The 14380-nt window shown below is 41.6% G+C and overlaps 1 protein-coding gene across 2 annotated transcripts; it reads right to left on the bottom strand.

Moving 5' to 3' along the window:
- Nucleotides 1-315: 315 nt before the first annotated feature.
- On the bottom strand, nucleotides 316-3728 carry chchd1 (coiled-coil-helix-coiled-coil-helix domain containing 1). Of its 2 annotated transcripts, none has more exons than XM_031742098.2 (3): nucleotides 3396-3727; nucleotides 2746-2864; nucleotides 316-731 (listed from the first exon to the last, which is right to left on the bottom strand). In XM_031742098.2, the coding sequence occupies exons 1-3, from the start codon at nucleotides 3532-3534 to the stop codon at nucleotides 621-623; spliced, it is 369 nt and encodes a 122-aa protein (XP_031597958.1). In that variant the 5' UTR covers nucleotides 3535-3727; the 3' UTR covers nucleotides 316-620. The 2 variants fall into 2 exon arrangements, with proteins under 2 accessions (XP_031597958.1, XP_031597959.1); XM_031742099.2 differs by lacking the exon at nucleotides 316-731 and adding an exon at nucleotides 1708-2386 and having other exon boundaries at nucleotides 3396-3728.
- Nucleotides 3729-14380: the final 10652 nt, after the last annotated feature.

Genomic DNA, 14380 nt, shown 5'->3' with positions numbered 1-14380 from the left:
TTTTTACCACAGACAGGTTCAGAGAAAGTTACTCGTGAATGATTTTTTTTTAAGTGTGTAAATCCAATCACAGATATCTGCATCAACCACACTAACATTGTTTACTGGTGCTTAATGCACGTCTCCCTGGCTGATTGAATTTTGACATTGCTGAACACCAATATCAGCTTCCACAGGAATGATGGGGCATTTCAGTGTTCAGCGATAGCGGTAATCTTCCGGCCAGAGCCATGCAACCCAAGAAGAATAATTCCATCACATCCACTTACGATCTCTGCACTTTGCCAAATTAAATTAAGAACAAACAGACATCAGTTTCAATTCAGGACATGAAACAGTTCCTTTATATTTTAAAACATGTTTTAAAATAAGACAAGAACACAAGTGTACATTACAAACTAACGGTCAGAGGTATGAAAGAACCTTACAGTAAAGGGTAAAAGCAGCAATCACCCTTTTCAATATTCCCCTCATTTATTCTTTTTATTTATTTAATTATTTATTTGGCAACTGGCAGCTCGACACACCATGACATAATCCAAATTCATCTCCGAGAGCGTCCTAGTCCAAATGCTGCCCATTTCAAATCTGTACAAGAAGAGCATTAAAATGTTTGTGCATCAGATCTCTTTGCACAGGTTGGGATATCTCTTCAGAAGGCCTGTGGCTTGTTTTGGTGGCAGACGTCCTCCCTGGATGTTGCTCTGTCCGGCTTTATTCTTCGCATCAGCCTATAAAGGAAGATGATTTATTACAGATGTGTTTATGAGAGTAATGTTTCTAAACTACAACAAGGACACTTCTGCCCACTATCAGCCCGACATTTTGCAGGCCTTCTAAAGTCAGAGTTTAGAAAGAATAATGAGGAAGAAGCACAGGTGAGAGGGACTCAACTTTACGGTGAAAGCTTAACCCCTGAATTCAAGTTTATTTATATAGTGCCAAATCCCAACAACTGTTGCCTCAAGGTGCTTCATATTGTCAGGTTAATACCCGACAGAAAAACCCCAACAATCAGAAGACTCCCTATGAGCTTTGGCAACAGTGGGAAGGAAAAACTCTGTTTTAACAGGAAGAAACCTCCGACAGAACCCGGCTCAGGGAGGGGCGGGGCCATCTGTCACAACCGGCTAGAGTGAGTAGAGGAAGACAGGACAAAGACACGCTGTGGAAAGTGTCTGTCTCTCAAATCCAAACTGAAAGCTGTAGGATCTGCCTCCCATTCTACTTTAAAATACCCTAGAAATCAAAAGGGAATCAGCAGTCTGAGAGTGAAGTGCTACAGTAGCGTGAGGTCTTTAAGATAACACAGGGCCTGATTATTCAAGACCTTGTATGTGATTAGAGGAATTTTAAATTTGATCCTCAATTTCACAGGTAGTGAAAGAAGAGAAGCCAGCGTAGGCAAAATATGCTCTCTAGTCCCTTACAGTATTTCTAAGAATTTTAGTACAATAACCTTTTTTGTGTGTTACCTGGCTTCATGGATAGATAGAGCTGGGTGTCATCTGCATAGCAGTGAAAATTTATGCTATGTCTTCTAATGATGCTGCCTAAGGGAAGCATGTATAATGTAAATAGAATTGGTCCTAGCACTGAACCCTGTGGAACACCATAATTGACCTTAGTGTGTGAAGAGGACTCTCCATTTACTTGAACAAATTGGAGTCTATTAGATAGATATGATACAAACCACTGCAGTGCAGTACCTGTAATACCTACAGCATGTTCTAATCGCTCTAATAGGATATTATGGTCAACAGTATCGAATGCAGCACTGAGGTCTAGCAGGACAAGCACAGAGATGAGTAAAGGTTTAATTACGGCTTATGGTACAAAGCTGATTAGAGACAGGTTGATCATATATTTAAGTTTGAAGCATTAACGAATGGTATGACTTCTTTGAGCAGTCTTGCAGGACTGGGGTCTAAAAGACAAGTTGATTGTTTGGAGGAAATAATTACTGAAGTTGACTCAGAAAGATCAATTGGAGAAAAAGTGTCTTGATTCAAGCTTAATCATCCAGCTAAGGAAATCCTGATGTGCTGATCTGATGAACCTTTCCCACCACCTACAACACCTCTCTCCACACTTTAAAGTATTTGATGTCTTTCTGTTTGGCAAATAACATCTGTAGCACTCTCTAGTGAGAACTGGTTTACAGTGTGAGGGACAAGTTACAGCTGAGGTTATCTGCTCACACAACAGTCTGCTTGTGGACCCCTCATGAAGCTCAATAAGAAAAGGCCAAGACTGCAGCGCTGTCAATAAAGGATGTGTGGCTGCTTTGAGGAATCTAAAATATAAAACATATTTAGAATCATTTATCCTTTTTTTTTCTTTGCCACATAATTCCATGTGCTTGCTTGATGCCTTCAGTTTGTATCTACAATGTAGAAAGTAGGAAAAATAAAGAAAAATCATTACATGAGAAGGTGTTTCCAAACGTTTGACTGGTAGTGCATATCTGTTAGGAATGGCTGTATTCTGCCACTTGGGTAAGGTAAGTTGTACATCAAAATCACTCGAGTATACATAATTTGCATATGATGCATAATTTATTTTCCATTTGTGTTACTCTAAAATAATAGTTACACTTTTCTCCATCCCCATTCTCAGTTTTTCTGTACTGCTAGAGTCACAGTTAATGCATGGGCATGTTTCATTGAATTCTGCATTAGCTGGATTTTGATCAAAAAGAAAATGATCCCATGCGTGTGTGAAGGTGCAGAAGCATGGACATACCTGAGCCTTTTCCACACACATATAAAAGCTGTTAATCTCATTAGAGCACAGACTGTCCACAAAGTTGTTCTGCTTCCAACAGGCCATCAGGACTGACATTTCAGTGATACAAGAGGCCTCTGTGGAGAAAGACATTCGTATTTACACATTAATCCAACTTGAATTATTCATAATAAATCTAGTTAACAAGCTGTGGGACATAAAGGGCTTCTACAGGCAACTACAAGTGTAAAGTTAAATCCAGATACTTGCCTATAAACACAGAAACTTAACTCTGTTGTAGTTCTTTGAGAAAAAAAAGTTTAATAAACAAATAAAATGTCTATTTGTGACATAGCTGAAACATCCTGCAGATGAAACAGGCAAACTGACATTTCATATGTACCATCATCTAAAGGTTGAGACATCTGTCAATTAATATTGCTCTTCTATTCTTCTAAGACATCAATCCCGTAAAGCACTATCCGATCAGTTGTGTAGCATTTAGCTGAATCTGAGCAGAGTACAGCCCCAACCTCCAACCTGCTGCTACTACCAGCACATCACTGAACTACGCTGCATGTACTTAGTCTGTGATGGGGCTTCTCTAAGCAGCCCTCTCGGTCCGTTTCTCCTGCAGAGCTGATGTATTGATGTCTTTATGTTCTTACCCCCTTTCTTGGGCTTTCGGTTCGCTACAGCGTCTTTCAGAACCAGAGCCCTGTTGGGTTTGAGCACTGGTTTTCCGTTCTGTCCGCGGAGGAGCCTGCTGACCTTCTCCTGGAACACGATGCCTCCCTGCGTGGCCATCGCAGTGTGAAACTCCTCCCCCCACTGTGCCTTAGCTCCACGGGGAACTGCTGCCTCGCCGAGGAAGTATTTTGGAAGTTTGTGAACGACAGAAGAGAAGAAAAGCTCTCAATGTTTATCTCGGTGCTTCGTTACCTCACCAAGCTTAGCTGCGCGGCGCCATGTTTTACCGTAGAAAGAAATTAAGTGTCGTAAAGTTCTTCTTCTTCTTTATATTATATATTGGCATATATTGGCATAGCAGCAAAATGCGGCATTACCGCCACCAACTGGTGCGGAGTGTGGACCGAAGTGTCAAAAAATAAAAAAAAGTAAAAAATTCAACTCCTCCCAAACAAATTAGTCTGCCTTAAAAACAAATCAAAATATGGCCCGATAACTCTCACTGCTGATAACTCTCACTTCTCGAGTTCTTACGAAATAAATCAACCAAGTCCAGTTTCACTTTCATGTCACCAAGCTTTTACAAACTTTTTTTAAATAAATAATTGAAGGAAAGCAAGTAAAAAGAACACAAAAACGTTTAAAAGATAAGCCAGGGTCTCTCAACAGTAGCATTAATAGTCAGAGATTATAATGAAATAAGACATAAATAATGATTTCATAAATAAGTGAACACACAGCAGGAGATTTTTAATAAAAACTGCAGTTTCTTACACAATTCAAGCTGTTTTCACAGGCTTCAAGAAAAATAAATAACATAAGGCTGCCTCTTTTTTCATTTCCTATTTTGTTGCATATTTGTCACATTCAAAAGTTTCAGATCAACAGACAAACTTTTAATATTAGACAAAGATAACCCAAGTAAATACAAAATGCAGGCTCTTTTTGATGATGGTTTCATTTATTGAAGGAAAAAAGCTATCCATCTACCTGCCCGTGTGAAAAAAGTGTCTAAAATTCTGAATATCTGTAAATAACAGTATATTTTGGAAAGCTCAGATCTGTTTCGGGGCCACACCCAGGTGCGGGTACTGCCAGACCTGCTGAATCAAGAAATCCCTTAAATAAAACCTGTCTGACAAACTGAAGCAGGCTAAAAGATTTTTACCACATTAATTTCACTTTCCTCAGTATCTTCCTCACACTTTTGTTGGGACTATGGGGTCTTCTGCACAGCTGGTGCTAGTACCAGCAGCCTCCTGTGACTGTGAACCTTGTGTTGTTGCTGTTACTGTTGATGGTGCAGCTGCTGTTGCAGCCCTGACAGCTAACATGTCAGTTCATCTGACACAGTTTCCAGTCCATTTACCTTCATTCTGAATTGAGGAAGGAACCTATTTTATCTCAGTCTTGGTCTATTAGTGCCTCCCTTCTGTCTGTGCTAGTGCTAGTACCTGATCTGTATTTTGTTTATTGATTTATTTTGATTTTCTGTATTTTTATGAAGCACTTTGGTGTGCATTTGGTTTTTAAATGTGCCATACAAATAAAACTGTATTGTACTGTATTGTATTTTATTGATGAATGTTTTGAGCACACTGCGTAAGTCGCTCCTGAAAACGCTGCCCTCAGAGAGTTGGTGAAGTCCCTCAATGAGGGAATGACCAGACTAATGAAAAAAATAAAACAAATCGAGGCCTGCAGCATGAGGGACAACTTGGAGTTTTCAGTCATCCCAGAGAAGGCAGAAGAGGTCCCGATGACAACGGTGAGACATTTAATCCACACGCCCCTGAAACTCACATTGGACGTGGTTAAAAACATCACATTTCGTCGTTTGGGAGGCCGATTGTGGCCAAACTCAAACACTTTAAACAGAAAAGCTGGTGAAGACCTGTGACACAAGGTCCTGTTCCTGACCTGCTAAAGGTTCATCCAAGAAGGCTCCCAAGCTGTCACCATAGTCGATAAGCTGTACATCAACCCAACTTTATCACGCCCAGAACATCACGCCATGGCTGTACTCAATCAGGTGATCTGTATACACACTAGAGGCTTTGTGTGCTTTTCTGTGTTCTTGTCTACACAGAACAGTTAATGCAGGTTTAATCTCCATATCACTTTTCTGTTTTTCTTGTCATTATTATTGTAGATTTTGGGTCACTCGGACTAAATCTTGGGTGGCTGCACAGTCTCATTGCCATTGCCTCGAAATTGAATTAGATATTTGTAAGTGAAAATGTTTTGATGTCAAATCTTAATGTTCAACCAAAATGTGTTGCTGGAATTAACATACTGTCATCTATCTGCCCTTTACAAAATAGAAAAACAGATTTTGCCTAATGGGGTACTCGAGACCCCTCGCATTAAAAAAACTAATGGAATGTCAGATTATAACTGGAGTGCACGTCACTAAGATACATTAAGTTCATTTGAAGAACATTTTTAAGGTGGTGAAGGCTTAAAAATGAGACTTTTTTTGCCTCGCCTTCCTCGATCCTCAGTATGTGCTTGGTTTCTCTTCTACTTGGCCTATGTCTACATGGTGCTCAGAGAGAATTCAGGACAAGTCTTAACATCTGCTGTTGTCTGAGGGATGCAGCATCAGCACAAATAACAGCTGGTACGGTGCGTGGTATCAAGTGCCAGCTTTGTAACAACAGCCTTCACAGTAAATAACACACCCATACACTCATACTGTAAAAATCTATGAGGAAATCATAAGACATCATCTAAAATGTCAATGTTATGTTCACCTTAGCTGCAGGACTGGCTGTACTCAGACTCCACTTTTCAGCTTTTTGAAGCTCCCTGTGTGAAAATAGCTGCAAGCTGAACCTATAAACGACAGAGCAGGAAGAATACCTCAGAACAACAAAGTGTCAGCTAAATAATTCATTGTTCATCACTATCAGAGATGAACCCTGACTCGTTAAAGGAAAGTGTGCATTTAAACTGCTTTCAGCAAAATAATGTTTTAGACAATCTTTTAAAACTTTCACAGAAACTACAATTTAATTTTGAAAACACACACACTTTACTCATTAGTTAAAAAAACAGGTAAATCCACTCTTTAATCCCCTGGTGAAACCCTTTCCTGTTAACTCCCAGTCAGCTTACACACTTCAGAACATGTTCCAACACATTCAGATTCTGTCAGTGTAATTTTCCTCCAAAGGAATGGAGCTTGTATTCACTTCAGTTTGGTTGTCTGTCTGTTAGCAGTCCACATTTTTTTTCCCAAGATACCAATACCAGCCGGAGCTGATTTAACTTTGGTGAAAATCGGGTCAAGATCACACCATAATGTGAAAATTATTCAAACTTTATATTATTCACAATTTTTCCTGGATCATCTTCCAACTTCACAACAATATACTAGATCTTGGGAGTACCTAGGTTATAGTCATGACCTGTTTGAAGCTGAAGTGCTGGCTGAGCTTCAGAAGCATTGTGTCAAAGCTTGGTTCAGCTGGCCAAAGTCAGGTGATCAGCTGACTCGTGAATCACTGGCAGGATTTGATGTGTGTTTAGGTGGTGATTTGGTGCAAGAGATAGCAAACCAGTGCACGACATAATGGGACATGGAAGCAGTGATGACCTTCTACCTGTTCATAAGTAAACATCAAGTAGAATAATCTTATATAAATGTACCTGTACACAGGTAAATTAAATCACCACATGGAGGCAGAGACTTCCCATCACAAGTGTACTCCCAGTTTATTACCTGACTGTGCTGTACACACACACACACACACACACACACATATATATATACATATATATATATATATATATGTATATATATATAATGTTTTTTTCATGTATTATGTTTACAAATGTCACGAATTCACAAGTAAAGTGAGAGCACGCCATAGCACACGTTTAAACAATAGTTTATTCATCACAATAATTTAATAATCAAACAGACAACATTATTTGTTCACCCCTGTGAAAGCACCACAGCGGTATCAGACAGAACTGTCACATGATATTAGACAGAAGGTGTCCACAGCAGAGTGGGCACTTATAATGAAGAAATTCATTTTAATTTGTTTTCTCCCTTTGTCATGTTGCAGTAGGCTTTGGCTGCTTGGTGCTTCCAACTACAGTCAGATTCAAACTGCTCTTCATATTTTTGGCCACTAGATGTTACCAAAGAGGATTGTATTGCAAAGCTCCAGTCCTCCGGTGCTTCTCTGCCCCTCTGTCTCTTCTCCTCTTCCTCTCTCCCTCTCCATCTGAATGAGAGTGTGCAGCGAACCATGCCCTTGTCTTGCAGAGGTGGGATCCTTTCTTTCTTGCTTCCCATCCTTTGTTCTCTGTACCTGAGGTTAATTACTTGTCTCACCACTAGCAGAGATCCTTACCCGAGTACAGAACTGACCGTGCTTGTGAAACTGAAATATGTAGAGGTACAGCTGCAGTTAGCTCCCGCCTGATGTGTCCCTTGATTCTGGCAAAGCATTGGCCAAGTTTTAATCACCTGTTGGGGCGTTTTGATACATTCACGACCTATAGGAGTGTGTAGCGACTTTGCTGTATTCAGCTGCATCTGAGGCTGAGAAGGAAACGGCTACAGTAATTCCCTCCACGGGAGATTTTCCTCTAGAGCAGTCTCGTGATGACATATTACACTCAGCCCTTGACCAAGTGATGAAAATTGATGGTGATACGCGCACAGAAGAGGAAAATACCCAATTGTTGGTGCTAAGAATCTACCGGGAAATAACTTTCCAGGTGGCTTTTCCGATGGTGCACGCCCTGCCCTGAGTGTGAGAACCAACCGGCAACTCCTAAAGTGCCCATGGGCCCGCTGTTTTTAATGAAGGTGCCTTCTGAGCACGTCGGCTTGAACCGATTTCACCAGTAGGGGTGGGCGGTATCGTTAGTATCGATACCAACACTAGTATTGGTATCGGATCAATACTAGCACAATTGGATTGATACTTTGCTTTTATCCTTCAAGTTCAATGTGTAGCCAGCTGAACTGTGTTAATTATTTCTTTGGAAAAAATAAACTTCCAACATGCACTATGAAAAATGTCCAAACCTTTTTGTGTGCTTTAAAGACAGAAAAACATTCCAGGTCTCCAAAAACCCAGTTTCAAAACATATAGTGGTGATTACAATGTTTCAGAATTTGCAAATTGAGAATTTGTCTCATTAATCATGCACACTACTCTCCCCCATTTAGCTGCCTGAGTAACTTCGGCAGTACTGGCCCTGTATTTACTTGGTATTGGATCAATACCAAAATGTGTAGTGTGGCACAGCACTGCTGTGAACGAGGGAAAGTGTGAATGTTGAAGGTTTTTGTTGACATGTCCGAGCAAGTATATACATGTTAAATGACAAGATATACATGTTCAAATAGCATAAATTAACACACAACTTCAGGTTTTTTATTTCTATATGATAATTCTTCATAATTAAACAATAAGAACAAGTAGTCCTGCAGTCATTATGAAGCTATAATTTGAAATACAATAACACATTAAGTTTTTGTATAAAATATCAGTATCGGATCAGTATCGTCGATACCACCCTGAATTTTACTTGGTATCGGATTGGAAAGGAAATCAGTGGTACGGCACATCACTATTCACCAGCGTGCATGGAGATATGGCTTTGTATTAGTTCTGGTGAATGATACAACTCATTGTACCACAGAACTGAGAAAAAAGGAAGTCTTTATTTGTTAGAGTGTGACACCGTGTATTACAACCAGTGGTAGGACTGAGATAAAATAATCTCTCTGGCTCCATCCGGTGGAAGGAGGGTGAAACTGCAGGTCACTCCCCAGCCCTGGTGGACACAGGTAGAACTGATTGGAAGAGTAATAAATGCATAAATAAAAAATATAATTTGAGTATAATTTGTCTAATTGGTTCTTGTTGTGTTCCCATATGTCTCCACTTCCTTAGTGACTCTAGTCACATGTATATAATGTCTCTGTTTCCTCTGCCCTTTGTGAGAGCATCTGTTCCTCTATCCCTGTGTCACTCCGGGTCTGTGTTCCCAGTGTTTCCCAGTTTCTACAGTTTTTCCAGTTCAGGTTTTCTGTGTAGTTCCTCATTTTTGATTGGTTTTCTTATATTTGTACTGTTGGAGAATCATTAAATGGCTCACTTTCTGTTAAGCTCAATTCCTGCCCACGTTGTCTGCATTTGGGTCCTCACTCTGCACTCTACATGATCTGCTGCCCGCAGATCTTGACAGGTCCTTTACTTCTGATACATGATTATTATCATCATTATTTATTTTTATTATTATTAGCAGTTGTAGTATTTGACAATAGTAATTAATTTAATTAATCAGAGTTGTAAAGCATTAGTATAGTGTATTTTATGAAACTCATTAGTCAGGATTACAGATGCCCACTCAACAGGTAGCAGAGGACATTACCTGATACACACAATCCTTTGTACCAGCTTTGACCCAAACTAAGCTTTATAGACAGGAACAGGCAATCCTCACATAGCCATGAATCGTAGTCTTCCCTGTTTAAGTTCCTGCAGCAGCACAGATTCCAGTACAGTTCATGCCCTGAAATGAAACTGAAGCATTCGAAATGTAAACTCTCCCCCAGAGAGTGAGAGTGGGAGAGAGATATAGGAGAGGAGGATAATGAACTTAACCTGGGTGTCTATTGTCTTGTGTAATCTGGGAGATGAGTGGATGATGGGGTGGGTGCTGTTTTCTCTGTGATGGGGTCGGGTGGGCTGCCCTGGATTCTGTGGGGCTGGGCGGTGCTGCTGCTGTGGGCCCCTTTCCAGATGGGCCTGGGCTCCCTGGCCTTGGTGGGTTCTGGAGGGCTGGGGTGCCTACTGGGGTCAGCGGGGGAGCTGGCCCCAGGGAGGGGCCCCGCCCTCCCTCCCCATCCCCAGCTGCCTCCCTCTTCCCACTCCACCACAATCACCCACACATGCAGGGCCTTGGGGTGCAGGTGTGTCACCAGGGTGCAGGGTGGCATCCCCCCCCCTCTGGTCCCCTTCTGGCCGCTGGTGCCTCGATTTTATCCCACAACTTAGACATCCACATTACTCACACTCTCATAACACATGCATATAGGACCTTGGGGGTGGGCACGCTACACAGCATCCAGAGGACCGTCTGTGTATACAACCCCACCTCTGGCGCAGGTGCCCACTTCTCAATTTTAAATACATGTACAGGGTGGGCCATTTATATGGATACACCGTAATAAAATGGGAATGGTTGGTGATATTAAAGTCCTGTTTGTGGCACATTAGTATATGTGAGGGGCAAACTCCTCAAGATGGTGGTGACCATGGTGGCCATTTAGAAGTCGGCCATCTTGGATACAACTTTGTTTTTTCAATAGGAAGAGGGCCATGTGACACATCAAACTTATTGGTAATGTCACAAGAAAAACAATGGTGTGCTTGGTTTCAACGTAACTTTATTCTGTCATGAGTTATTTACAAGTTTCTGACCACTTATAAAATGTGTTCAATGTGCTGCCCATTGTGTTGGATTGTCAATGCAACCCTCTTCTCCCACTCTTCACACACTGATAGCAACACCATGGGAGAAATGCCAGCACAGGCATCCAGTATCCGTAGTTTCAGGTGCTGCACATCTCGTATCTTCACACCATAGACAATTGCCTTCAGATGACCCCAAAGATAAAAGTCTAAGGGGGTCAGATCGGGAGACCTTGAGGGCCATTCAACTGACCCACGATGACCAATCCACTTTCCAGGAAACTGTTCATCTAGGAATGCTCGGACCTGGCACCCATAATGTGGTGGTGCACCATCTTGCTGGAAACGTGCCAGCTTCAGTGCATAAAGAGGGAAACACATCATCATGTAGCAATTTCAAATATCCAGTGGCCTTGAGGTTTCCATTGATGAAGAATGGACCCACTATCGTTGTACCCATATACCACACCAAACCATCACTTTTGTTGGTCCAACAGTCTTGGAGGGATCCATCCAATGTGGGTTAGTGTCAGACCAATAGCGGTGGTTTTGTTTGTTAACTTCACCATTCATATAAAAGTTTGCCTCATCACTGAACAAAATCTTCTGCGTGAACTGAGGATCCTGTTCCAATTTTTGTTTTGCCCATTCTGCAAATTCTGTGCGCCGATCTGGGTCATCCTCGTTGAGATGCTGCAGTAGCTGGAGTTTGTAAGGGTGCCATTTGTGAGTAGCTAATATCCCCCGAAGGATGTTCGACTAATGCCACTCTCCAGTGACATGCGGCGAGTGCTACGCTGTGGGCTCTTGCTGAATGAAGCTAGGACAGCCACTGATGTTTCTTAATTAGTGACAGTTTTCTTGCGTCCACATTTTGGCAAATCCAACACTGAACCAGTTTCACGAAACTTAGCAAGCAGTTTGCTAACTGTAGCATGGGAGATGGGTGGTCTCGTAGGGTGTCTTGCACTGAAATCTGCTGCAATGACCCGGTTACTGCGTTCACCAGATATCAACACAATTTCGATCCGCTCCTCACGTGTTAACCTCTTCGACATGTCAATGGCTGTGAACAAAGAGAAACTTGTAAATAACTCATGAAAGAATAAAGTTACCTTGAAACCAAGCACACCATTGTTTTTCTTGTGACATTACCAATAAGTTTGATGTGTCACATGGCCCTCTTCCTACTGAAAAAACAAAGTTGTATCCAAGATGGCCGACTTCTAAATGGCCACCATGGTCACCACCCATCTTGAGGAGTTTTCCCCCTCACATATACTAATGTGCCACAAACAGGACTTTAATATCACCAACCATTCCCATGTTATTACGGTGTATCCATATAAATGGCCCATCCTGTATACATTGAGGGTTCTTGGGAGGGGCTATGCGCTTACCTGCTGCTCTCTGGCAGGTAGCTCCATGCCCTCCCGGGTTTTAAATGCACCTTAGAACACACATGCATCAACACTACATATGAGCGGGCAGAGGGAGGTTTGGGGTCTTCATACACCCCCGTTCTCTGTTGCCCGTTGGGGCGGGGGGCCTGGGAGGAGGAGTTGGCCGTCCGACTGGGGTCTGGAATGTGTGGCCTCCCTGCTACTGCGGAGTCGGGGGCAGTCTGCTTGTCTCCACCCCAGGGAAGAGGGTAACACCACCTGGGTCTGGGTGCAGTTTCCCCCTCCAGGGGCAAGGGTACCTAGACCCGGGGTATAGAGTACGCTTGGGAAGTGTGATTGTGTGCACAGTGTTTATTTATGTCTGTCTCCACGTTGGGTGAGTGTAGAGTAATTGCATATGAGAGCATGAGGGTAGGAATGGATGTTTGTATCTGTGTGTGCCTGTTTGTCTGTGTCTATATGTCAGGTCGGGTATTAGACGCCACCTCTCTGGGGACATCTCAGGCCCTCCAAGGTATGGAGGCTTATCTCCCCCCACCACTCCCCGTGGCTGACGCCCTCAGACATCGGTGTGTCGGTGGTTCTTGGTGTCCGGGGCTGGGTGCTCACTTATGCACCGGCTCACTCCCGGTGGCTGCTTGTTGGGGCCTGGCGCCTGTGGCTTGGTCGGGCCCCTTCAGGGGGTGGGGTGCCCTCGGCCTCTGGGCCTGGCGCTCGCTCCACTCTGGCACAGCTGGCTGCCTCTTTCTTTCTCCCTTTCCTTTCCCCCAGTCATGTCTGTCCCATCTGTAACAACTGAAAATAAAATAAAATAAATAAACAATAAAAACAAAGGTCAATCAAATGGACCAATACGGCAAGGCCGGGATGGTCCACTTGGTATAGTAAATCCGTTGGGCATCTTTCTTGGCCTTCAGACAATAATTCTGATGGCAAAAGAACCAAACGGGACAGGCAGCAAAAAAACAAAAAAACAAAAAAACAAAAACAAATGTAAACTCTAAAAATATTCATGTAGATTTTTGCAGCTCAGATTCTTTTTATTTTGCATATTTTATATTTCTATTGTATTTCTTTTGTTGTATTTAGTATAATCTTTTATAATTATTTCTAATGTTTTTAAATGATTTATTCTATTGATCTATTTTATAAGTGTTTTTTTTCCTCTTGGGTATTTGTTGCAGGCAGCAAAGGAAGAATTTCGGGGAAAACATGTTTCTTTAGTGGGCATATGACAATGAAACTTTGAGACACGTTGAGTTATGCAGCATGATCGATCTGAAACACAGCAGCAAGTCCAGCTCTGAATGGCTCAAAAAGAGGTTTTGGGATGGCGCAGTCAAAGTCTGGATACAAATCAGATTGAAGCATGACTTTAACCAGGCAAACCTTCCAGAGTGGGTGAACTAAAACAATTCTGCAAACAACAGTGGGCCAAAAAGTCCTGTACAGTGATAAAAAAAGGTCTCATTGCCAGTTATTAAAAATGCTCGACTGCATTTTTTTTTCCATGAAGAGTGACAAACACATTTATTTGAGGGCAATTAGTGTTTTGGTTTTACAAAGGTCAGGAAGGTTTGGATAACCTTTTTATCACACGCTGCATTTTGTGTTTACAAGAGTTCTTTATGTCAAATATTAAAAGTTGACCATCTGAAACCTGCCAGTGTGCCAAATATGCAGAAAAAAATCAGAAAGCGCAATGCACTCTACACAGACACGCACTTAAGTTATAGTCTGTTTTCCACAAAACTCTTTTTAGAGCTTCAAAAATATTAGTTTTTCATTAAAAAAAAATCTGCATATATTATCAGTCTTTTCTATGTGATATCATGTTTATGCCCATCAGTCTTTAAAATAGAGTCCTTTGTTTTATATGATAAAAATATACATATAATAATATATAACAATGAAATATATTTTTAAAAACATATCAAATATGTAAATATCACCGTAATTTGCTTGTTATTATACTCTATATCATTTTGTTTGTTTGTTTTTCTTTCACCAAAGCCTGTGCTTTGAATTTGTCCCTGAGAAAGAACGAAAGCACATGATGGGAACAGAAAACAAATGAGCGTAGAGAGAAAACGCACGCGCAGTGGGAGC

This window comes from Oreochromis aureus, linkage group 13, assembly GCF_013358895.1.
Source record: "Oreochromis aureus strain Israel breed Guangdong linkage group 13, ZZ_aureus, whole genome shotgun sequence".
Classification (NCBI taxonomy): Eukaryota; Metazoa; Chordata; class Actinopteri; order Cichliformes; family Cichlidae; genus Oreochromis; species Oreochromis aureus.
The sequence above is the reverse complement of the archived record's forward strand: the minus strand, read 5'-3'. Positions and strand labels throughout refer to the sequence as shown.